The sequence below is a fragment of the Nelumbo nucifera genome, chromosome 3 (genome assembly GCF_055504915.1).
Source record: "Nelumbo nucifera cultivar China Antique chromosome 3, China Antique-T2T, whole genome shotgun sequence".
Lineage (NCBI taxonomy): Eukaryota > Viridiplantae > Streptophyta > Magnoliopsida > Proteales > Nelumbonaceae > Nelumbo > Nelumbo nucifera.
The window spans coordinates 47400199-47425222 of NC_142651.1; the positions used below are offsets into that span (position 1 = coordinate 47400199).

General features: G+C 37.3%; 1 protein-coding gene across 10 annotated transcripts; it reads left to right on the forward strand.

The window, feature by feature from the left end:
- The first annotated feature begins 4252 nt into the window (after positions 1-4252).
- LOC104609596 (peptidyl-prolyl cis-trans isomerase CYP63-like) lies at positions 4253-24036 on the forward strand. Of its 10 annotated transcripts, none has more exons than XM_088900453.1 (15): positions 4253-4420; positions 10996-11113; positions 11283-11337; positions 15895-15983; positions 19068-19092; positions 19199-19237; positions 19309-19426; positions 19643-19803; positions 19946-20291; positions 20387-20526; positions 20725-20941; positions 21061-21426; positions 21495-21575; positions 23129-23234; positions 23383-24036. In XM_088900453.1, exons 2-14 carry the CDS (start codon positions 11036-11038, stop codon positions 23193-23195), a joined length of 1782 nt encoding a protein of 593 aa, XP_088756579.1. In that variant the 5' UTR covers positions 4253-4420; positions 10996-11035; the 3' UTR covers positions 23196-23234; positions 23383-24036. The 10 variants fall into 10 exon arrangements, with proteins under 10 accessions (XP_088756579.1, XP_088756580.1, XP_088756581.1 ...); XM_088900454.1 differs by having other exon boundaries at positions 21504-21575; positions 23383-23592; XM_088900455.1 differs by having other exon boundaries at positions 21510-21575; positions 23383-23592.
- The last annotated feature ends 988 nt before the right edge of the window (positions 24037-25024 follow it).

Here is a 25024-nt window from a genome sequence, read left to right on the forward strand (position 1 = left end):
ATATGAGATTGCCATGACAAGTACGCCCCAAAATCCCACTGGACGCACAAAACCCATGAAAACCACCCCCAAATCGAAGAAAATGTTTCACCAAACAGGAAAACTTGACTGGACATCTATTTCTTTGAAGAATGTTTGCCTATTTGTGTGAAAAACCTCTATTGAATACCAAGCACTAGCTGAACGAATTCAGACCTGACCCCCTCCTCTTCTCTATAAATACTAATCTAATTTAAGCTCAAAAAGGGACTGAAGAAGGAGGAAACTTGAGGGAGGCCCCTAAAGAGAAAGAGAGAAGAGAACTTTCTCCTAGCCCATATACTGCCTCTTGTTCACCTGAAATTTGGAGGTACTCTAAACCCCAAATTCCAAACTTGCCTCTTCCATTTTCAAGCGGAAGTTGTTGCAACCAAAAGCACCCCTAGCTCAGGAACCCATTTAAACTTCATTCTATCTCATCTCTAGTTGTTAGAAAACTTCTGTCAAGGTACATACGAAATGTAAGTCTTTTTTAGTGTTTCTGGATTGCTTAAGGTTCTGAAATGTTGGAAAACCATCATTTGTAATTTCTTCTTGACTGAGAATAGAGGCAGAGAGGTGATGGTCTTAGGGAAATTAGTACCTAAGACCCGATAACATCACCTCAAAATTGGTCTTAGGAGAAGTTGAAAGTATGTTTCTCCATATTTAAGAAATTCCTGCAACCATTTATGTTTTTCTCTAAAAGAAATTGAGCCTGAGCAATTCCTGTAGTGGGCTACTACAATAGCTTGGAGAGGGGGGGTGCCTAATACCTTCCCTCCCTCAATCCTTGGGACCTGAAATCTCTCAATTATGTGCCTTTTTCATGGAAGACGGAGTCACTATCAAAGACTTAAATTGAATTTTGAAATTTAAAAATGAGGGCCCATTTCCTCTAAAAAATGGGTGGCGACTTCATCTCCTTGATCCAGCCATGAGCTTCCTGGAGGTCACACCATTGTATGATTTGAGATTGGGGGCCTTAAAATCCTTGGGCCGAGGGTTTGCAAGGATATCGATCGACAACAAAGATGTGTGAGAAACGTATGGGGCAGGACGACATGGTGGTCCGACTGACTTCCTTCTTTGGTGCTTCTTCCTCATCCTTTGGTGCGAAACGACTTTTTCTAGGATCACATTAGGTATGTCTTTAGTGTCTCCTTTGAAACCCCTCATTAGAGCCGGTGTTCATAGGCCCAACCAAAGAGGTCGCCCGACTAGTTTCTTCACTTGAGACGTAGGTGGAGTCCCGAGCTTCCGAGGTGTGAGTCCTCTTCTGGTCAGCGGTCCCAGGTGCTTATGTGTTGTTGGTGTTTGGGACGTTGTGTTGGCGGAGGGACTCCTGCACCTGATTCTGGTTTTGGTTCTGGTCGTCGAGTTGCTGGGTCAAGTTCACTATCGGTGTGGGGACCTGACTGACGACTTGCTATTGTGGTACTCGTGGCATCTGTAGGCCAGGCATGTACTGCTGTTGCATCCAGGCCAGTGCAACGAGACAACTTTTCTAGCTTTGCATTCGCATGTCAATGCTGCGGATCTTGGAACTATTGGTCATCAACCCCAATGGGAACCATTGATGGCTCGACCGGTGGGGGAGGCATAGACGAAGTGGGAAATGAAGGGAGGCTCTATCCTGAAAACATCGGGATGGTCGACAATGTTAGGGGGATGGAGATTTACCCTATCTGGACATTTTGAGTTACTACGTTCTGGACAGACTGGTTTTGCCCCCCAGTTGAGGTGTCGTTGGTCTGGATGTTGTCGGCATTGTTGATGTTGTTAGGTGAAGCCATTGCTTAATAGTCAGTAGGTTTGTGAGTACTTTAGATTTTGTGTAGCGGTTCCCATAGACAACGCCAATTGATGGTGTACAATCTAGTGCTCCTTATTGTTGGACAACTCGGACACTTGTCTGTCAAGGTCGGCTGGCCGAGTTGCAACAAGACAATCAGAGTACTCAGGGTGCTTTACCCAGGGTTGGCACTCCGATGCTTAAGTTATCAATGGGTGTTTTTAAAGAGCTAGAAAGCGAGAGAACAAGAGAGTCATGAGAGCTAAATCACATGTACCTTTTTTGGTTGAAGGGGCACCTTTATATAGGCACAGGTAGTTGTGAGCTTCACGTAGTGCGTTCGAGATCTTTGGGAGGACGTAGCTTATTGGCCCGCCACGCTTGGAGGTTGTTTCACGTTTAGAGACAATTTCCGCATAAAGTGATAAAGCTTATCCGTTTACCTACGAAGTGGGCGGTGCAAGAGCTATCTCCATTGGTGAGGTGACGCAATCGTAGAGGACTCGGAGACGATAAGTCATATGTGGCAGAGGCTGGTTGCCATGTTCAAGGTTCAAAATATCGATATGCTCGATACGCTGGTAGAGGCGTATCAGGTAGTATTGATAGTTTTCATTTTTTATTTTCTTAGTTTTCTTTTTCAAATCTGGTTCAGAGGGGGTCCATCCACCCCTTGAACCGGTCAAAACCCTAATACACCCTCTATAGGGGCGTATGGCCTAATACGTATTGATACTTTGAACCTTGGCCATGTTACGCAGGTCGCCAATTGGACCTCAGTCAGATTGGTGGGACCTTAGTGGGAGGTTGCTTCTCGTGCTGATGTCTTTGGTTCAGTCATGAGATCACCAACTTAACCCTACCGTGGTGGCACTGAAACACTCTCAAGGTGTGCTAGGTGTGCTTAAGGTGGTTCCGAGGTAAACTCCATTATCTTGGTGAAGGCAAGTCATTGCCTAGATGGCATTGATGTGTTATGCAACGGTTTAGAAAGTGCACATGGCGCGATGTCACTGGAGGACCAAATTACCCCTCATCAAATAAGATTCGAATGTGAATAGGGATGGCAATGTTCCTCATCCCATCGGGTACTTAGCTTCCCTAACCCGACTCGATGGGGTTGAGGATGGACATTGCCTTAGCAAGGGTGGGGATTGATAATGATAGCCAATTGAGGATGGGGACAAAGATGAGGGAGATGGGGATGAGAATTTGTTTCACAATCTTAAACCTTAAGCTCCAAACTTAAGTATGACTAAAAAAGTTAATCTATATATTAATTAAACTATAACATTTAATGATTAATAAAGTAAAAGAACTAAAATAAAATACTAACGGATAATATGAAATAATAGTTATTTATTGAGTAATTAATAATAATTTATTATTTTTATTAAAAATTGTTAATACAATTAATCTAAACTATTAAATTATTTTTATAACAAATTATTAAAATTATTAGTATAATTATCAGTTTCCATTGTTTCATTTTTCCTTGATAAATCCTGTGCATCGCATGAGTCCCCCTAGTTAGTAATTAATTGAAATAGGACTAGGACACCCTGTCCCCACCTAGACTCAATCTCATGATAGAACTAGATCCATTGATAGCCCTAATTTTAGAAGTTTTGACAAGGAGCAAAGTGCTAGAATCCAGAAATTAGGGGTTATGAGTTACTACAAAACAAAGGTCAGGGGGTTAAGTGTCATTACTCTCTACACATAGGGTGGCTGTATGCCATTTGCCAAAAAAATATAATTCTGAAACAATCCTTGAATTTTCTGAGTATTGCTGAAACGTATTATGAAGTTTGGTAAATAACAAGTACTTCCCTTGAACTTTATAATACAGTTGCAAGCAGATCCCATTTGTTAGAATCTATTAATAAGAGACATTAAAATGTCCAAAATATCCATGCAACTACTATTGAGGCCGGTTTCTATAGGAAAAACAATAACAATAAAAAAAAATATATAATTTAAAGTAGCAACTTTACCTTTGAGTGATTGATATGAAGTGCAAATTTAAAAAAATAAATCAATTTCTTAAAAGAGATTTAAAGGGTTTGGACATTTTAGTAAAAAGTAATTTTATGGGTATTTTGGACATTTTCATACTTGCTTCCTTCTAAAGGATTTTGATAAAAAGGGCTACTTGCAAGTTGCAACTATATCACAAAGTTCAGTGGAGGTGATTTTAGAGAAGATTTCAGCAACAATTAGAAAGTTTGGGAAAGGCGATTTTAGAGAAGATTTCAGCAACAACTGGAAAGTTTCGGGGAGATTTCAGCAATTTGATATCCTGATAGTCCGATACACATAAGGATCCTCTTGGACGGTTTTAAAGAGTAAGGGGAATTTTAGATTTTATTTAAAAGTTAAGGGGAGATTTCAGCAATTATTCTTTCCCTAAATGGCTAAATAGAAATCAGTAAGGCCGGTAGCCAAGACTCCAAAGGATTTGAAGCAAAACCAGTCCTTACAGCATCAGCAGCTCCTACTCTAACATCTTGTGCGTCCATGTTAGTGGCGGCTTCTACTATGTTTCCTGTTGGCCAGACTTTGTCTTTCTGAAATCTGAACCCGGAGAAGATTAGTCGGACCCAGGTAACAATGTTAAGCGTCCTATCTCTATCTCTCTCTCTATTTTTTTTTTATTCCTTTATTTTTTTTTTTCATTTTTTTCGTTTCATTTACATGCTTTTTGTATGGTTGAATTTTGGATATTTTTGGTCTCTCGCAATCGTTCTTCATTTTTTATATCTTTCTATCATCGGCTCAAATTTCCGTACATGCAGATTGAGATTCTCAGTTTTGACTCTGCTTGAAGATTTACAGATAGGGTTTAGGGTTTATGGTTTGTGGGTTTCGTTTTCTTGCCATTGCGCGCATATTTTTGATGAGAAATTTCAAAATTTTCATTTTTTTATTCCGTCTTTGATATTCGCGGGTTCTACTTTCTCTTTAGCACTGATGGGTAGATGCTGTACCATGTTATTGGAGGAGAGGACCCGAGATGGATGAAATTACCTTGTAAAGTAGTTTATGCATGCATATCAATGTTTCCTGTGTTGAACATCAATGGCTCCTTCTTTAGTTTCCGAGGACAAAAAGGTATACCAGGGTACATTGAAAGCATTAGGAGTACCTTAAATCTCAAATTGCATTTAACATTGAAATCCTGGTCATGGAGGTGATCTGAGGTTTCATAGCACCTAAATTTTGGTATTTTATGTTCTTTCCGATTAGTATTATTTGAGTTAGTTTCATAGCACGAGTTGGATTTAATGTAGTTTATACTGTGCTTCGGTATTTCATGACTTTCATTATAGCCCTCGAGTGACATAGTTGTTCTGTATGTGCAACCTCTGAAATTGGTGCTATTTGATAAAGACTCTAGGGTGTGGGCTTTGTATCCTTTGGGATACTTCTCTTGCTCTTCCTTCTTGAAGAAGCCTTGTTGTTAGCCTTTCTCTGACCCTTCCTTTCCCATTTATTAAAGTCCCTTGGTACAACTTGATTCCAAGATCAAAACATTTTTCTGGGAAGCTGTTTTTAAAAATCATCGATACCAAGGGATTCTCCAGTGGAGGTGGAAAGCTTGGTATCTCTCTCCTACTGTTCATGTTCTTTCCTTAAACAGTGGAGACAATGTCAACCATCTATCCCTTTTTAGCTCTTCTACAACAGCCATATGAAACCAAAATTTCCCTTCATTTGTAGCATGTTGGTTGCCTCCAAAATAATATGTGGATTTCTTCAAACAGACTTCCTTGCTCAGGACTAAAGAAGGACAGTTGTTGAATTGAATTAGGGTGGCAGTCCTTTGGAGAGTGTCATGGAAAGAAATGATTGGATTTTTAACAAGAAAAAGACTGAGGTGATCTTAAATCTGTGAGAGTGGCCAATTGGGTATAAGAGGAAGCTTTAAGTGGTGTATTTGTGGACTCTCTACTTAGAGGATGACAGGTAGTGGTTGGGTCTGCACAAGAAAGGCGAAGAATTGCACCAGCATGAGCAGAAACAAGTTCAACTTTTTTTTTTTTTTGATAAATGACACAAGTTCAACTTTGGTGGGTCTTCTTTTGGTAAACGTGGCCCATCTGGGGGTGGCATTCTGAAAATACATGAAGGAAGAACATTGTTAATTTTTTAGGATATATTACCTTTCTAAAAGCTGAACTTTTGTCTCTCCTACAATGCTTAAAGTTGGTCTACTTTTCAGTCTGGTACAGGTTGCTAATAGAAGGTTACTGTAATGGTTGTTAACTCAATGGATTATATTTATGCTGAGAGTCTGGGTTTTTCAGATTAATGCTTAGAGAGGCCAAGGCTTTTGTTGTCCCCTGGAACAGCTTATTTAAACGGACAGCTGATGCCTTGGTTGAGTTCCTAGCAAGATAAGTGGGCACTGGGAAAATAAACACTTGAATGAGCGGGCACTTCTGATTCAGATAAGGAAGAAAGGAAAGAATAAATGGAGAATTAAATCAGTTTTCCAATTTCTACACCAATTTCAGAATTTTTGGGTTATAGAATATTGGTACTGTTTCACTTTTTATTTATTTATTTTCTAGTTGTTGGTGTCTTAAAAACACGGTTCTGTTTTTTTAATAATCTTATTGCCGTTTCACAATTATTAATTTTATAAGCTTGTGGTTTACTGTTTGCCATTTTTAGTAATTTCTGGTCTCTTTAAATTTAAGTTAGTTTTAGTGGAATTAGGAAAGTCTTATTAGGGTTGTTTAGGAGTTGGAGTCCTTTAAGTGTCATTGTGGGTTACTTCTGGATTTGTCTTAGTTTTAAAGCGATCAGAAGCTGTTTTGGGTCAGTTTCCTAGTCCAAATTAAAGTTTATAAAGGGACATCCGAGTTCATAAATCATTGTTGGTTAATAGAGGGCATTGTTTTTGGGCTCAATTGTAACTCTAAGAAAGTGTTCTTTGCTGTTTTAAGCTTTACTGGGGTAGCTGAGGCTACTCAAGAGATGTGACTATTTCTTTTTAATAAAATATATTTTTCTGTTGCCAACCCAAAAATAAAAAAAAATCATAGGTTGAGTATAAATAAGTCATTACAGTTGGAGTTGAAGGAGAGTTGATTTGATGAAATAAAGTTTGGTTTGGTGAAATCTGGTAATCTGGTTGCCAGAAATGTCTCTCTCTCATTTCTTCTTCTAAGCAATCTGTCTCTTTGCAGCTACCCTAACAACAAGAGTTCATTTCTTCTTCTAAGCAATCTGTCTCTTTGCAGCTACCCTAACAACAAGAGTTCATTTCTTTCTTCTAATTTCTTTCTCATTCTTTGTGGACAGTAAGCATTCTACATGCATTTCCATCCATATTCTTCATCTGTAATCAGCTATAGTCCTCATTCACCCCATCCCCACAAAGCCCACCACCAGATCTGAAATTAGTAGGACACATCAACTTCACAACAGCAAGGTTTCTATGTTCCCAAGTGATATTGATAAAGTTGTTTTGATTGTTGCTTACTGACAAAAATGTCTTTCCTGATCCTTCATTCATGGAAAAAAATCTTGGACCAAAAGGCCTGGCCATGTTTTCAAAATAAACCCTCTTTTATGGGTAAATTTTAAATTAAATAATTAAAAATTCGAATGGTACTGTTGATTGAGCAAAACTTCAACTGAAACCTGGATAGGGGTGATATTGACCGCGGGATTGAATATGTGGCTGTGGCGTTTGGCACCATGGTGTTAAGTTCCTTTTTTTGGTTAGAATGCTGCCACACCAGTGACGCATAAGCACGTTGAGTTTAACATTCAAAAAACAATTTGGTTGGGGACATTTTTACTCGAAACGGTTGCACAACCACTATGTTTAGGAAGTCACACCAGAGGATGATTGATGAAGTGTCAAGCCTACATTTCCTCAAACAGGAGCTGAGGGAAGAACCACCATACTGAACTGGAGCCTGATGGAATTTGACATGGCCGTCTTGGGAACCTCACTTCTTGAAGTATGGTTAGTGGTGTTGTGTAGGCATTTCGACTCAACACTAAATGGCAATGCAACATCGTGGTGCCAATACCACTTTAATGGATCCCTTCCTTGATGGAATATCTGTATTCAGCACAGAATTTCTCCACATGACAAAAGTAGGTAGGGCCATTTAGGAGAGAATTAGAGATGGAAGGACTAATATCGGAGTCAAGAGTTGATACCAGCTTTTGAAAGAAGTAAAAGTCCTATTGGTAGGGTGGGGGTGGATCTGAGCTGGATCAAGAAGATGAATCAGGACCTCTTGTTGGGATGGTAAGATAAAGGTGTATTGTCATCAACAGATCAACTGATGGAGAGTCAACTTTGGTAGAGAAGATGTTGAACGTGGTGAAGAAATTCAAGAATTATAACAAGTTGTGAAAGTTCAAGGAAGTCCAAATTAATGTTGGATGGGATGCAGGATGTCTTCGTAGAGTTACCTTGGCTGCCCCATGGAAGGCCATCCATGATTATCTTCCTACCTTCTTACATCATATCAGGTATGACTTGGCCACTGGTCAAAAAATCAGGTTTTGGGAGGATGTGTGGATTGGGGATACCCCTCTGGGTATTAAATTCCCTTCTCTCTTTGATATTTCTAGGTTTAAGGGTAGGCCCATCTCTGACTTCCTTACTCAGCACCACTTCTCTACAGGATTGAATTGGAATTTTGGCTTCATTAGAAACCTTAGAGAATCTGAACTTTCTATGATGACTGATCTTTTGAGCTTGTTGAATTCAGTTTTCTTGTGTGAAAGTGGCTCGGATTCTAGAATATGGCATCCTAATTCTGTGGGGGATTTCTCTTGCAAGTCCTTTTGTTCTCTGTTGCCACCTCTTCTTCCTATTCTTTCCCAGTTAAGGAAGTCTGGTGTTCTCCCATTCCCCCTAAAATTAGTGCTTTCTGTTGGGAAGTGTTTCATGGGAGCATTAATACTCTTTGTTTTACTTCAAAGGAAGAGACCAAATTGGTGCTTGTCCCCTAACTGGTCTGTTCTCTACAAGTTGAATGGTGAGACTGCGATTCATCTCTTATCTCTTGCCCGTTTATTAGCTTTTTTTGGGATTGGTTTACTTCTCTCTTTGGATGCAAGTGGTCTTCTTCCTGATAGGTTGGAGGGTTTGTTTAGCCCTACTAGCATTAGTTGTACAAAAAAGAGGGGTAGGACCTTGTAGAGATGCACTAGAGCAACGCTAATTTGGACTGTGTGGGAGGAAAGAAATGCAAGAATATATGAAGAGAAGGAACGGACAATGATTTAAAAGGCACGCCTGAGGCGCGCCTAGGCGCACAAGCGAGGCACATTCTAGGGTAGGCGTCTCACCCAGGTCCTAGGCGCAACCCTTTCAAACGGCGCACGCCTGGTGCGCCTTGCGCCTCAGCCCAGGCGTGTGCCTTTTGAAAATTTGACACTTATTCCTTCTTTTGAGTCTAGCAGCTAGGCCGGGGGCTCCACCCTGGACCCCTGTGCCACGCCCCTCGAGGCCAACCCAAGTAAGTCCATGTTTGGGTCTTCACGAGCAAACTAGAGCTTCAAGAACCCCCTATTTGGTAATGTTGTCCATTCATTCATCCTAATAAAATATCTTTTTAAAAAGCAATTAAAGCTATAAAATCATTATTTTTTGTGTGAAAACTAAGAATTTAAGACCCATTAGCTACTTGAAGTAATGTAATTGAGAAAAGAAAGAGATTGTGGGTTTTATAATCTTGAAAATGTTTTATATGTTTGACTTCATTTTTAAATTCTCATTTGAATATGTTTTACATATTATGTTTATGTATTTTAATTTTAGATAATAGATTTTTAAAACATTTATTTTAAAATTTAAGTTTATATTTTATTAATATTATGTTTTATATTTTTTTTGTTTTTTTTGATTTTTTTTTTTTAATTTTGTGCCTTGCTTAAAAAGGCGCTCGCCTTGCGCCTCAAGCGCAAATTGACCCCTGTGCCTTGCGCTTTTAAAACACTGGGAACGAAGCAAGGAAGCTTTGGTTGAAACTATAACATTGAGGGTAGCTCATTGAGCAAAAAGTTTGAAGCTGTTTTCAGATTTCAAGATTGAAGATTTCTTTAGAGCTTGGGGTACCATCACTGCATCCTCAACTACAAGACAAAGATCTGTTGAGGTTTGGTCTCCTCCAATAAATGGTTGGAAGAAACTGAATTTTGATGGGAGCTGTTTGGGTAACCCAGGGCCCTCAGGTATTGGGGGAGTCATTAGGGATGAAGAGTGGAACATAATTGCTTTATACTCTGGCCCTGTGGAGCAGGGTGATGTGGCAAGATCAGAGTTTTTGGCTGCAGTTTTTGGGGTTGAGAAGGCAAAATAACAGGGTATTAGAAGGCTGATTTTTGAGGGAGATTCTAAAACTGTGATTAAGTGGCTGGTTAAAGGGGAAGGGGTGGCATGGCATTTGAGGAATGAATTCAGAAAACTCAAATGGCTGTCAGAGGACATGTTAATCCAAGTGAAATGGGTGAGGAGGACTGCTAATAGCTTGGCAGATAGCTTAGCCAAGCAAGGGGTACATAGAACACATGTTTTGGGCTCAAATGTAGTACTGAATTGGGACAGTTTCTATAGCTGGTTCCTTTCACAACTTCTTGTTCTAATCATGTTTCTCACATAATTAATGAAAGGAAGTCCAAATTAATGTAATTCAACCCTAGCTTCATTATATTATTTTTTATTGAAAAGCATATGCTAACATGCTTACACGTGACTTATGAGGCTTATACTTACACTTTGATTCACAAGCTTTGTGCTATAGACATGAAGAACATAGGCTTTAGCTTTTCAAAATATTTAGCTAGTTTTACATACTCTATGTTGTAATTTTGATGTTCTGTTTGTTTTTTAGCTGATATGGTATAATCTAGTCATTTGTCCCTAAGGAGCTGTTTGGTAACAGCTGAAGTGGCTTGACTAAATGACATTGCCTTGTCTTTTAGCGAACAAGGAATTCTGGAGGCTGTAAGGTCCTCAAATATTTTATTACTTAATTATTTTATCTACTAACAACATGGAAATAAATCATTCAGTTCAGTCATTTCAGCCATTATCAAATGGCCCCTAAGTGTATATAAACTGGTTCAGTTCCTTCATTATATTGATATCATCAATAACATTGCAATAATCATTATCATCATTTATTCTGCATGATTTCCAGAAGTTGAAGTAATTGAGCAGCACTTTTGGAGTGAGAAAGGATGGTGAAAAAAATGAACCCTCTTGTATTCCTGGACATATCCATTGATGGGAATCCTGCAGAAAAAGTAGTTATTGAGGTAATTACAACTCAAATTCCTTATTTCAGTATCCTCTCTTTGCCTTATCTCCTTGATTCTTTTGTTCTTATTATTCTTTTTGTATTTGTTGTTATTGATAGGGGAATTTGGAATTTGCGTCCTTTTTGAATGGCATGCACTTAATGTCTTCTTTCTTTTGAATTTGCAGCTTTTTGCAGATATTGTTCCCAAGACTGCGGAGAATTTCCGAGCACTTTGTACAGGTATACTGCTGGTTTCATATATATAATGGATAACGATATGTGCTACTTGTGTTTTTGGTTTTTGGCTATTATCCAGGAAAAAAAATATAATGACATTGTCAAGACGATACGTAGACAGTGTAGATATTCTATTCCAGGGTGATAGCTGAGAATCATTGTTTGCTAGCATACTACTCATTTATCCATTTCCTGTATTCTCGTGTATAGAATGTTGAACAATTGTCAAGATGATACATAGACAGTGTAGATTTTAAGTAATCAGAAACATGTCAGAGGCACACTTTAAATGTAAAATGCTGATTGTACAATTTTGGAGTCGAATCACCCTAGAACTGTACTCCTAAAAATGAGGAGTGTGGTTCTAAATGTTTTAATGCATATATGATCTAAAAGAGTAGACCATGTGTGATAAATTAGAGGGTTTTGTTGTTTTTTTGATATCTTTAATATTTAATATTAATGTGTTGAAAGCTATTTATTCTGTGATATTTCTTCCTTATTGCTTTATTTTAGTAACTATTTTGTTAATTGTCCAAAAGAATGTTGTCAAATGTTCATGGCTCGTATTTCAGGTTTGGAAAACATGTCTTTTTTTGACAACTTAGATTTTCAATTTCTTATCTACTAATAGTGAACTATTATTTGTCATTGATTAGTGAGTTAACTTGGTACACATACACATGCATATATGTAATTAGAGGATTTGGTTACTCTAATTGTTTATATGATCATATATGATGTCATCTTATTTTTGTATATACTGCATAGTATCTCTTATTTTTTTCTGAGATAAGGTAAAGTATATTTGTATTAAATAAAAGGTCCTGTGTACAATGAGAAACCGTACAAAATCAGTATGTATAGACATCCAACTCTTTATAGCCTCTACAGCCGAATTGATGACCTTAGCTTCTGTAGCATTTTTGTGCTAAAAAATCCTTACTGTATACTCCATTCTACATTTTAGCCTTTTTCTTTGCATGGAAATGTGATTGGTGCAGAACCTGTTAAGAAGAAGAGAAACAGAGAAAAGGAAGGAGAGAAGGAAGTTGAAGAAGTCTTGATTTTTCTCTTTCAAAACATAACATACTGTAATACATATTGTTAAATCTATAAGAAACCTAAAACTGAAAAATACTAGTAAACCCACAATAAATATAAAAATAACAAATAATCCCTACTAAAAATTTATACATTAATCGAAATAAACTCTAATTTTTTACTGATAAGAAAAATCAAAATAAACTCTAAACTAATGTCATCTGTGCCTAAGGTAAGTGCAAAACATGTGTGACATATCAGTCTCAACGTATCCCCATCAGTTATCCTATGTTATTATTTGAATTGGTTGAGTATATTTTTCTTCTAATACCCAGGTCTTGCCTAGGTCATTAGAGAGGCCAAAATACCTTAGTAATACAGGACCGGAAAATTGAAGAGAAATCATGGAGAATGGAATTTTCAGATTTTGGAAAGAATATGGAAAATAGGGCATGTAGGTCCCACAAAGTTCTAAAGGAAGGCTCATTAGGAGGTGTTATGTAGTTTTTGGGTTAATTTCTAGTCTTCTAGAAACGTATTATTTTATTAAAACGAACTTACTACTTCTACTCTTGCAGAAAATTATTATTATTGCACCTTCCAATTGTTTGATCCTTATTTTACTAGCATATTATACATCATACCATGTATTATTGTCTATTGCAAAAATGTTAATGCTATTTACAGGAATTTCTCCTTTTCTGTTATATTTCTTTTTACTTACTAAAAAGAGGTTGAACTACTTAAACCGAATTACTAATTTGTATTCTAATATTTATGAGGGTTGTGATAGAGCTGAATTGTGGGAACTGGGAAGAGTTAGATGAAGTTTGTAGAAATTGGAGGTAAGGTTCAAAGTATTGATTTTCCCCGATATGGTGGAAGGGATGTATCAGTACTTTGAACCCTGCACTTAATTTTTTTTTTAGTTTTTTTTCAATACCTTTTCAGAGCGGTTGGTCTAAGGCCTGCCTACCCCCTGAAATGTTTTTTGACCCCAAAAGACTTAAATTTCGTGTATTGACAGGTCACTGATTCGATATGATATGCCTGATACGGGGCACATCGTGTTGAAAATTTGAACCTTGGTTGGAGGTTGGAATGTTTTCACTATTGGAATAGAAAAATGTCCGTCTTGAGTTAGAAGATGTGGGATAGATTGTCATTTAGTTCTGATTTTTGGATTATTTTAAATACTATGATCGATAATCCATGGATGTTAGTTTGGCTTGTGTATAGTTGCATGTAATTACTTTTCATTTTCTCTTAAGGTAAAGTTTCTTCCCTTTTTCTTTGCAATTCAAAGTTTCTTTTAATGAAGTAAGAATAGAAAACTTGGTTTTCTGTGGATTCTAACCTTCTAATATGTCTGACTTGATCCTTTTCTTTCCCAAGCAATGGTTTGGTTCTTGTCCCAATAAATGTCTTAAAAGCACAAGGGGCAATTTGTGCCCGAGGCGCAAGGCGAGGTGTTAAACATAATATTAATGTCTTAAAATGTCTTAAAATGCAAAATCTTCCAAAAATGTTAAACATAATATTAATAAAAATATAAACTTAAATTTTAAAATAAATATTTAAAAAACCTATTATCTAAAATTAAAATACAAAAGCATAACATGCAAAGTGTATTCAAATGAAAATTTAACAATAAAATCAAACATAGAAAACATTTTCAAGCTTGTAAAACCCATAATTTCTTTTTTTTCCTCAATTGCATTACTTCGAATAGCTAATGTGATGTAAAACAACTCGTGTTCTTGATTCTATGAGCCGCCTTTATGGCCCCTCGAGGCAAGCCCAAACAAGTCCATGTTAGGGTCTTAAATTCTTAATCCTTATATAAAAAATGTTTTATAATTTTAATTGTCTTTTAAGAAGATATTTTACTAGGATGAATGAATAACAACATTAGCAAGTAGGGGGGGGGTTCTTGGAGCTTTGCCCTTTTTTTGTATAAGGATTAAGAATTTAAGACCCTAACATGGGCTTGTTTGGGCTCGCCTGGGCTGAAGCGCAAAAAATAAGAAAAGGCCAACCACTAGGTTCAAAAAAGAACAAAAAGCGCAAAAAATAAGAAAAGTTACTCACCTGGGCTGAAGTGCAAGGTGCACCAGGCGCATGCCTAGGCACACTAGGCACACACCTTTTGAAAGTGTTGCATCTAGGGCCTAGGCAAGGTGCATACCTTAAAATCTGCCTTGCTTGAGTGCCTAGGCGCACCTCAGGCATGCCTTTTAAATCACTGATCCTAGTATAGAATAGGGAAGAATCAAATAATGGTTCTTACCTTGTTTCCTTTTGCCACTCAATCTAGCATGAGTAATGCTGAGAAATTGTTAGTGGCTCTTCTCAGTGTTTTAAAAGCGCAAGGCGCAAAAAAGGCGCATGGGTCAATTTGCGCCTAAGGCACAAGGCGCAAGGCAAGGCACGCCTTTTTAAAGCAAGGCACAAAAATAAAAAAATGCTAAAAAATAAAAAAATGTCAGAAAATTTAAAAAAAATGCAAAAAAATATTAAACGTAATATTAATAAAAATATAAACTTTAAATTTTAAAATAAATGTTTTAAAAAACCTTTTATCTAAATTCTAAAATTTAAATATATAAACATAACATGTAAAGCATATTCAAATGTGAATTTAAAAATAAAATCAAACATATAAAATATTTTCAGGCATGTAAAACCCACAATCTCTTTTTTTCCTCAATTGCATTACTTAAAGTAGCTAATATGATGTAAAACATATTACATTCCTGATTCTACGAGCCACCTTTGTGCCACACCCCTCGAGGCAAGCCTAGACAAGTCCATGTTAGGGTCTTAAATTCTTAGTTCTCACACAAAAAGTAATGATTTTATAATTTCAATTGTTTTTTAAGAAGATATTTTAGTAGGATGAATGAATGAACAACATAACGAAATAGGGGGTTCATTCATTCATCCTACTAAAATATCTTATTAAAAAGCAATTAAAATTATAAAATCATTATTTTTTGTATGAGAACTAAGAATTTAAGACCCTAGCATGGACTTGTTTGGGCTTGCCTCAAGGGGCATGGCACAGGGGTCTGAGGGCGGAGTCCTTGGGTCAACTGTTAGGGTCAAAAAAAGCAAAAAGTGCAGAATTTTAAAAAGGTGCATGCCTGGGCTAAGGCGCAAGGCACATCAGGCACACCAGGCGTGTGCCTTTTGAAAGGGCTGCGCCTAGGAGGCTAGGACCTAGGCGAGGCACCTACCCTAAAATGTGCCTTGTCTGTGCGAGGCATGCCTTTTAAATCACTGGCTCTTCTATGTGTACGTTCATTGGGGCAAGAACTATGTGTTGATGGGTCAAATGTGTCAGCTATATTGATTGAGATTCTATCCATGCTTCCATAAACTGTTGGTCTTTGGTATAATATTTGCTTTTCTAGTTGATAAGCTTGAACAATGTTGAATGATTCTCTATTTTTTTTTTTTATATCAATAAAAAAAACTAGCTTTTGATGATTCTGAACCAAGGCGTCATTGTAGGTGAGAAAGGAATAGGGGCTTCTACGGGGAAACCTCTGCACTACAAAGGATCAATTTTTCATCGCATAATTAAAGGGTTCATGGCTCAAGTAAGTAAATTTTAGTCTGCAAAATTTTTCAATTTAGAAATTCTTGTTTCTTTTAGCTTCATCGGAGTTTTCAGGTTGATTGTTTGGTGCAGCTCAGTATTCTTGTAGTTTAATTTTGTTAAAGCATTGCAACTGAGCTAGAAATCAGGTAGTTCTTTAAGGCTGGGTCCCAGGTAGTTCTTTACACAGGTATTCCACCTGTGTAATCTTTAGGGGTCTGACCCCTGTTTTGTACTTGCATGCCTTCTTGTGTACCCCCTCTTTCTATTCAGTGAAATCAGTTAACTTCTCTCTCTCTCTCAAAAAAAAAAAAAAAACTAGTTTTAGGTGAGCAATGCAACCAGTCTAATGCCTTAGTCCAAGTGCCTTTTTTATTGAGAAAAGGTAAAGTATAGAATTCATTGATAAAAAAAAACCAAGTACAACTAGAGGTTGTATAAAGTGTATGTATAAAACCACTATACCATCAACCCTATACAGATATCCCCTGACTGTTGACAAAAAGATTATCAAAGCAAAAAAACTGGTATGCCTTCCAAGTGGCTTTTTTCCCTTCTCTGGAGAAAAGTTTTCTTATTTTGTTTGCATCTTTTTGTTTGAATATTAACTGCTTGCCCTCTTTCACTAGTACTTATTATTTCTTCCTATTTCTATTAATCTATTTAGTGTTTCCAGAGTTATAAACTCTGGGTTCATGTGAGGTCCACTGACCTTCACAGAGAGTCTGCACTTACACGGGTTTGATCCCGCGTCTCCATGTTCAGAGGGATGCTGGGTGACCATCTCAGTTACTGGGTCATTGGTTGGCTGGTCTGCACTTGATTGGGTGATTCCTGGACTGGGGGTTCACCATCAATCTTAATTTTTATTTGTTACAATTTTGTTTCAACAGCTAGAAGTTATTTTGGGCAGCTTGGTGTGTACTGTTTCTGATTTTATGAGGTAATTGTTTTCTTTGGTAATTACCCTGTTAATCGAATTTCAGCTTTGGGTTGCATTCACTAGTTAATCTTTGGAATGCTGGTTATTCTTTCTTCATATCCCATTAATAAATTTTAGATTTTTGTTTCTGATAAGAAAATTCTCCCAAGAGGTCCAAATTATCATTTTCCAATGGGCAAAGTCCTCACAGAGGAGGCTTCTTCAAACATGTAGCTAGGCTTTCCACCAAGGAAAAATTGGGCTAAATAAATTTCAATTTTAAAATAAAAATATATTAGAGTAGTGTTGATCCCACTCTAGTTCTAAAATCAAGTTGTTTCCTAATTAAAACTAGAAAGTTATCTCATGTTCTTCAATCACAAATCAAATCTAATTTTGTTTCCTAACTAAAATAAAAACTCAGCTGAACTTTAACTGTGTTAATCCCAAATATGTGAGGCTAGCTGTATAAATCCTATCCTTGCCACTGTACTCTACCATGAACTATATCTTCTTTCAAGTTATAAATTCTTAAATAATTCTTTTTTCCACTTTATATTCGTGTTGTTTATTGATGCAGCAGCATGTGCTTAGCTAGATTTGTTTGAGCCTCTTTGGAATCCCAGAAAAGCTAATGGATCTGGAAGGGAAAAAATGGCTTTAAAACGCCTTTTAGCCTTGGGAATAGGTTTTCAGGTTTTTAGAAATGCACTGTTATTAGTAAGTTAAAATTACTATTTATTGGTAATTTCAAACTTACTATTTATAGTGACTCCCATAATTGTTATTTATACAAAGATTGCAAAGTTACTATTTTTAGTAAATTTTGGTGTCTTTACATTAAATAAGTTCAAGTAGGATTAGTAAGGTGTTATTGGAGTCAGAGTCCTTATTATGGATTACCAATGGGTTTGTCTTAGTTTTAAAGTGGTAAGAACTTAGAAGTTGTGGGTCAGTTTTTGAACCCAAATTGGAGTCTACAGATAGAGTCATTCTAATTGCAATTTAGAAGAGCAGATTTGATGAAATAAAGTTTGGTTTAGTGATTTCTGGTTGCTGCCAGGAAACTATTCTTTTTCCCTGTCTCACCTTTTTCTTATTTTAAGTGATTAATCTCCTTGTTGCTTACTCTTACAGCAAGAGTTCTCCTTTCTAATCTCTTATTCATTCTTTGGTAGACAACAAGCTAGCTACTAGCTTCTCTATCTGTATTCTTCATTATTAATCATCCAAAGTCCTTCACCAACAAAATCCACCAGATCTGAAACTTGTAGGACCGCCTACCCTGTCTTACATCATCTATTTGCTTCCCTTTGAACTTTTAGAACCTTCTACTTGCACCAGTTTGTTTCCTAACTCAATTAAAAAGCCCAGCACAAAGGCTTTCAAGATGTTTGTGTGGGTCCTGTTCTTCTATAGTGGTGTTTTGTTTACTTACAAATCAAACCTAATTTAGTCTCCTATATCAAATAAAAAATCAAGCCTAAATGCTTTAGGACCTATCACATGAATAATGGGTCCCAAACAAAAAACTTGCATATGGTTGCTTAATACTCAGTATAGTTCGTTATAGTTAATATTGGAAATTCCAAAATGAGTTCTTCAAAGTCACTAGGAAAATAAGTCACCAGGGGCCAGGGGGTTTGGGGCAACAATTCAGTGTTGGTTTGCTTAGGCACTTTTGACTATATAAATACATCTAAGGTTCTAGCTAGTTATTGAGATTGTATTTTGATGTATGCTTTAAATTCTCTTGCCTTTGATTATTTAATAATTTCCAGAATTTAGCTGTTGTAGTGTCATGCTTGGCTGTGCCACTCATGATCCTGGGCGTCATGACCTACATTTTATGGATTGCCAAAGATTAGAAAATCCTAGCTAAACCGTCATTTGTATTAATTTAGAATCTAGAAGTAGATTAATACCACCATCAATGGTCCAAAGAATAATTGCTATTGGGTGGATGTTCAATGGTGCTGATTCAAAGCCCATACCACTCTGGTGCTTTCTATGGAATAAAGGGTGTCTGTCATTCTTATAGCAAAGGTGTGATGACATCCGTTTTTTGTTATTATTATACTGGGAAGAGCGTCTTATCTATTACCTTTTCATTTTGTTTGTTCTTTGCCATTGTCTCATTGATACATCTCTTTTCCCCTGCAGGGTGGCGATTTTTCACACCGAAATGGTATTGACATTTTTCTTTTAGAATTCTTCCTTGTGATGCATGCCTCTTCCTGGCTCCTAGTTCTTTTTAATGCTGAAAATCAAAACTTCCCTTTCATTATTTTCAGGAGTGGGTGGAGAAAGCATATATGGAGGGAAGTTTGCAGGTACTATTTCTTGGTTAGGTGCATGGTTTATGTTCAATTGAAATTTGCTAAAGCTAACTGTTCCTTTGCAGATGAAAACTTCAAGATGCTCCATGACGGGCCAGGTCTTCTGTCTATGGCAAATGCTGGTAAAGACACAAATGGATCCCAATTTTTTATCACCTTCAAGTCTGCTCGCCATCTTGATGGGTACATCTTTTCATATTTATTTCTGCATAGCCTGGTATTACATTTTTTTTTCTGCCCCCTCCTGCAAAAAAAAAAAAAAAAGGAATGTGCAGTGACCATAGAATGCATTTGATATATTCTTCTATTCAATTATTTTTTCTTTTATATTTCCATTTTGCCAGGAAGTATAATAAAAATTACATGAAATGATGGGTCTTTTTTTAATTTGTTTGGCAGGAAGCATGTTGTTTTTGGAAAAGTCGTGCAGGGAATGGATGTTGTCAAGAAACTTGAGCAGGTGGGTACAAGTGATGGGAAATCCATCAGTCTTGTAAAAATTGTAGATTGTGGTGAAGCTTCTGCAACCAAAACCCATGAAGCAGTTGGAGCAGAGAAAGGTATACTACAAGATCATGTCTAGAATTCATCAAAAAAAAAGATCATCTCTAGAATGCAATGATAAGTTGATTTTATTACTTCTATTTCTGACTGACCCTTATATCTAACTCTTTTTTGACACTCATTTATGTGATTTCCTAGCAGAAAAAAGGAAGAAGAAACCAGAGAAAGCCCTTTCTTCTGATGATAGTTCTGATGAACGAGGAAGGGGAAGACATAAGAAATCTGTTAGGAACAGAAGAATGAAGAGAAAAAGAAGATACTCCTCGTCTGATTCATACAGCTCTTATACTGATTCTGACTCCTCTTCCGATAGTGGTTCTGATTCAGATTCTTCACCATCAGAGTCAAGTTCATCAAGTGATGGAAGGCGTAGGAGGAAGAAGTCATCAAAAAGAGACAGACATCGGCGTGGGAAGAAAAGAAGGGGCCAGCGTAAGGAGAAGCGAAGAAGACATGATAAAAGATCAAGGCACAAGTCCAAATGGTATGCTGTTCGGTTGTCACTTATGATGCTATATTATATGTATTTGAATTTCTTCACTGGAGCTTACTTTTTCTTATTTTATTTTATTTTTTCAGGAGCTCCGATAGTTCTAGTGATTCAGAAAGTGAGAGTACTAGTGGAAGCAGCTCTGGTGATGAAAAAGCTGGTCATCATGATTCTAGTAGTAAGGCCAACAATGTATCACATGTTGAACATAAGTCACCACGAGAGCTTGGTATGCTGGTTTCGATCTTAATAGTCTAGATTCTGTTATATAATGGGAAGGATTTTTAACTTTCTTTATGTTGTAGACTAGCTTGTTATTTTGTATTCCATTCATGCATGTAAATGCATGGCACTGAAGGGTTTTCAATCTTTTTTAATGATAATTAGCAATGGGATTTTGACTGATCAATTATATGTTTTACCATAGGAAATCGGTCATCATCCCCCATCCGTGTAAAAGAGGTAGCAGTTGCAGACAAGCAAAGGAAAGATAAACCGGATAGGGAGGAAAATTCATCACATGAAGAGGGTGAATTTTCTCGAGAAAATGGAGAACTTGTGAACAATGGGCATGGATCAGAAAACAAATCTGAAAAAATAGTGAATCGGTACCCTGATTCAGATGATAATTCAAACAGATCAAGGTTTTCAGTTCTGATTTGCTTTAACCCCTATATCTTTGTGCGATTCATGAACGGTTAAATGCATCTATAAATTTGCATGTTTGCCTAGAGTAACAGTTCTTGGACTACTTGATGAACAGGAGCCCCACCCACAGTCCCCAAAGGAGGCAAACTATCAGTCCTAAGAGGAGTGCAAGCATGAGCCCTACAACAAGTCCAAGGAAGAGCCCAAAATTGCGAAGTATTAGTAGAAGTCCTGCTAAGAAGTTGAGTGGACAAAAATGCATCAGTTCTTCAAAAAGTCCAAGAAAGAACCCTACTTCTAATCATCGCCAAAGTTTATCAAGAAGTCCTCAGGAAGGCACTCCAAAACGAATCAGAAAAGGGCGTGGCTTCAGTGAACGTTACTCCTATGCACGTCGGTACCGCACCCCATCTCCCAACCGTTCACCTCCCAGGTCTCACCGTTATGGGGGGAGGAATGTTTATGACAGGAACCGTGACAGGTAAGCCAACTCATCACCTAATTAAGAGGGGAGTTAAAAGTATTGAATTTACTCTGACCTGTTGGTAGGTATTCAAGCTACAGAGGTTATTCTGAACGTTCACCACCTAGACGTTACAACAATCCACCAAGAGGCAGGAGTCCTCCCAGGTTCTTTCTATCTCCTTATGTTTGTACATGTTTCTACATTTATTTATGTATGAACCAGTGTAGAAAGTGTGCAGATGTGTTAACCTTCTTATTTCTTAGCCAAAAGTTTTTAATTTAGTTTACCACCAGAGACCAGACATGTGTTAGCCTACTTAATCTAATAATAAAAACCTAATATTAATTGAAAAATGAAATATTACCTAATCCAAACACCCAATCTATGATTCCGTATTGCGATGTGATATTAACTAAAATATAACAAGTACTAAATATAAATATATAATATTAATCTGTGATATTATATATTCATAGAAATATAAAAAAATAATCTAGGTGAATATGCAATATTCTGTATATATCTGAAGCATATCATAATCTCAATCATGATATACCATTATTAATGTTATGTATATTTTTGATAGTTATTAATGTATAATATTATTCACAGCATTAAATATAAATGTTGGCATAATTAACAAATAGTATGTAATAATTTTATCAATAATTGAGGCCTTCGGTTATAGGTCTTCTCAGGTTGTCTGATGGAAAATGCCAGTCTGGGCTGGTCCATTTGGAGGGGAAAAGTTGGCAATGCCAGCTTGATGGGATTGGTTGTCAAGATGTTTTTTTTTTTTTTTTTCCTTCAACTGGGTTTGTCCTCCCTGAAATTATTATTTTTTCTCATGTCAAATTAATTCATAGTTTGAGATTGACATGCAACTATACTCTGAGAGGTGAGAATCCTCGTTACAGTGAGCAAGCTTTCTTTCCTTGATAGTGGTGCTGGATGGTGGACCACCAAACTATTCACCTTTATCCTTGTCTATTTCTTTTGTTGGGTTCATGGTAGTATCATCTAATCAGCAAGATTGCCAAGGTTGCAGTTTTCTAGGCAGTTAGTTACCTCATATAGCAAGCTAAATGACCATGTTATAGTTGGTTTTGAATTTTGGTATGCTTGAAGGACAGGATTGCTTTTTTTGTTGTGAAGATGATCCAAACCTGGCTTGGATTGGATTATTATGTATATAGTTACAGAAATTAATGTTCTACCATGTTTTACGTATTGTTTACTTGGCATTGCATGTAGTTGATGCATGGTGTACTTTTCAGTAATTTGCATTTGATATTTAACATTGTCATATTTGATGATGTATATTTATAGAAGAATCTGAGTTCTATACTTTTAAGGTTAATATCACATTAATGATTTCACAAACTGGTTCTAGTTGACTGCTAGTGTAGACCTTGTAGCTTTAACCTCTGAATTTTATGAAATAACATAATTAGAAAGGAAGAAGATGGCTTCATTTGTATTTTGAGGAAGCTGAGTAGGAGCTAAGTCCAGCAATCTCAAAAGTTTTAGAATGACGTGTTTCTTAGTTGGGTTGTTTGCTTGAATTCACCAAGGAAAATGGTTTTTTTAACGTTTAGTCTTATTATCAATTTCATGTTCAATGCATAGATGATGTCTTTCAAGTTGCTCTCTATGGGGCTGTTTGCCAAATGCAAGATTTTTATCTCTTAAATAAAAGCAACTACAATGTCAACAGAACCCTCTTTTACCCACGTACAGCCAGAACATGGATGAAAAGTGCCAGATGTTTAGCTCTACACTAATATTCAAGTATCTGACACAATTTTAGCACCTGTATACAGGTATCTGGTTATTGTAGTTTGTTTTCCATAAATTCAAATCTACTCTGTAGAACAAATTGTGTTGCTCATTTCGGTATATAGCATAATAATTGCATTAGCATCATAGTTTTTGTCACTCATACTCAAATTTGTCCATGTTCTTTGCTAGATACCGAAACCGAAGAAGTCAAAGTAGGAGCATCTCACGAAGTCCTGTGGGTTACCGTGGCCGTGACAGGGATCGAGGCCGCAGCCCAGTCCGCAGTCGTAGTCCTATGGATGAGCGACCTGCCATGAGTGAGAAGCTTCGATCACGACTTGGCCCACGAGGGGGTGACACCCATTCTCCAGACAAGGTGAAGTCTAAGTCAAGGGGCCATAGCTCATCACGGTCAAGATCTTCTGGTGATGTAGGTCCAGTAAATCGTGGGGGAAAGAAAAATTCACGGTCTCCCAGTCCCAGCGGATCTAGATCCAGTTCCCCACGTGCACAAAAGGGTTTGGTTTCCTATGGAGATGCAAGTCCGGAGGTTGGGATCAGGTAGTTGAAACCTTGTCACATTCACTGAGTCTAATATTCTCCGTTAAACGCATCCATTTCCTTGGTGTCACCATCACCAGGGAATGAAAGAGTGTAACCTTAATGGGATATATAAGGCCCTACAAATTCTCTTTCTATGACCTGAGAAATTAGACCTCAAAATAGAGTGTTAAAGACTTGGCTCAGATGCTTCTCTGGTATTTTTGCTGGTACTTTAGTTGATGTTGCTATGTATGTCATTTGGTAGCTCGATTCCAGAAAAGAAATGAGTGGTTCTTGCCAGGGTTCTGTTGCTCTTTGTGCATTGAGCACCTAAAACTACATGCTTGGTTTGTCTCAGGTTCGTGTGATATCACTCTCAGATGAGCTCTTAACCTTGCTCTGCTAACCTCGTGCCTTATCCTATCACAAAGTTATTATCCCATGAACTCCTGTGATATTACTACTGTGTGCAATCAGTAGAGTGAGCCTGTGATATTACTACTGTGTGCAATCAGTAGAGTGAGCTAAGAGGGTTGCATGCAGGAGGGGAACAGGGAAGGGAAGAGAGAATGATGGGTAGTATGAGAAAACCAAAGAGGAGAACAAGAGGGAAGGGGGATAGGTTAAGTTTGGTGGGTGGTTAGGTGAAGCTGTTAGCTGTGGAGAGGGAAGGAAGTACATTGTGAGATGATGATGATGAAACCATCTCAAATGTCACCAACAAGATTGCGGCAACAAGGGTGTCTCTATATTCGTCATTCTGGTGGTGAAAAAGAAAAGGTGTCACCAACCTCACATTGTTGATTTGCATGGTTTCACGAGGGCTTTTGCTTGCCCAGCGGCTCAGCCCCATGGCATCAGTGAACATAGTTTCAACATTATAATACTCCCAAAGAAAGCATCGTTCTCAAACATCGAAATCAGTGAAAATCAGTACGTATCATATGATACACCTATTTGAATCTTTGTTTCGAGGTATAATTCCTTCCAAAAACACCAAATAGAGAATTTCCTAACGTTGGTTTCCTAAATCTATTGGTTGGTGAGTTGGTGTGTTTGCGTGTGCATATCAGTAATAGCTGTTACTGACTGTTATGCCCATAAAAAATGCAGTAGAATGGATATTCAGGCAATCAGCTACGAAATCTTCCCTGAATGAGCTAGGAAAAGGGTCATCCTTCAGCGACTGGTCTAATAAAGATGTAGGGCGTAAACGGAGTGAATTCAAAGCGAATCGGGGAAATCATGATTCAAATCAATTTGATTTATTATTTGATGCTCTTTAAAA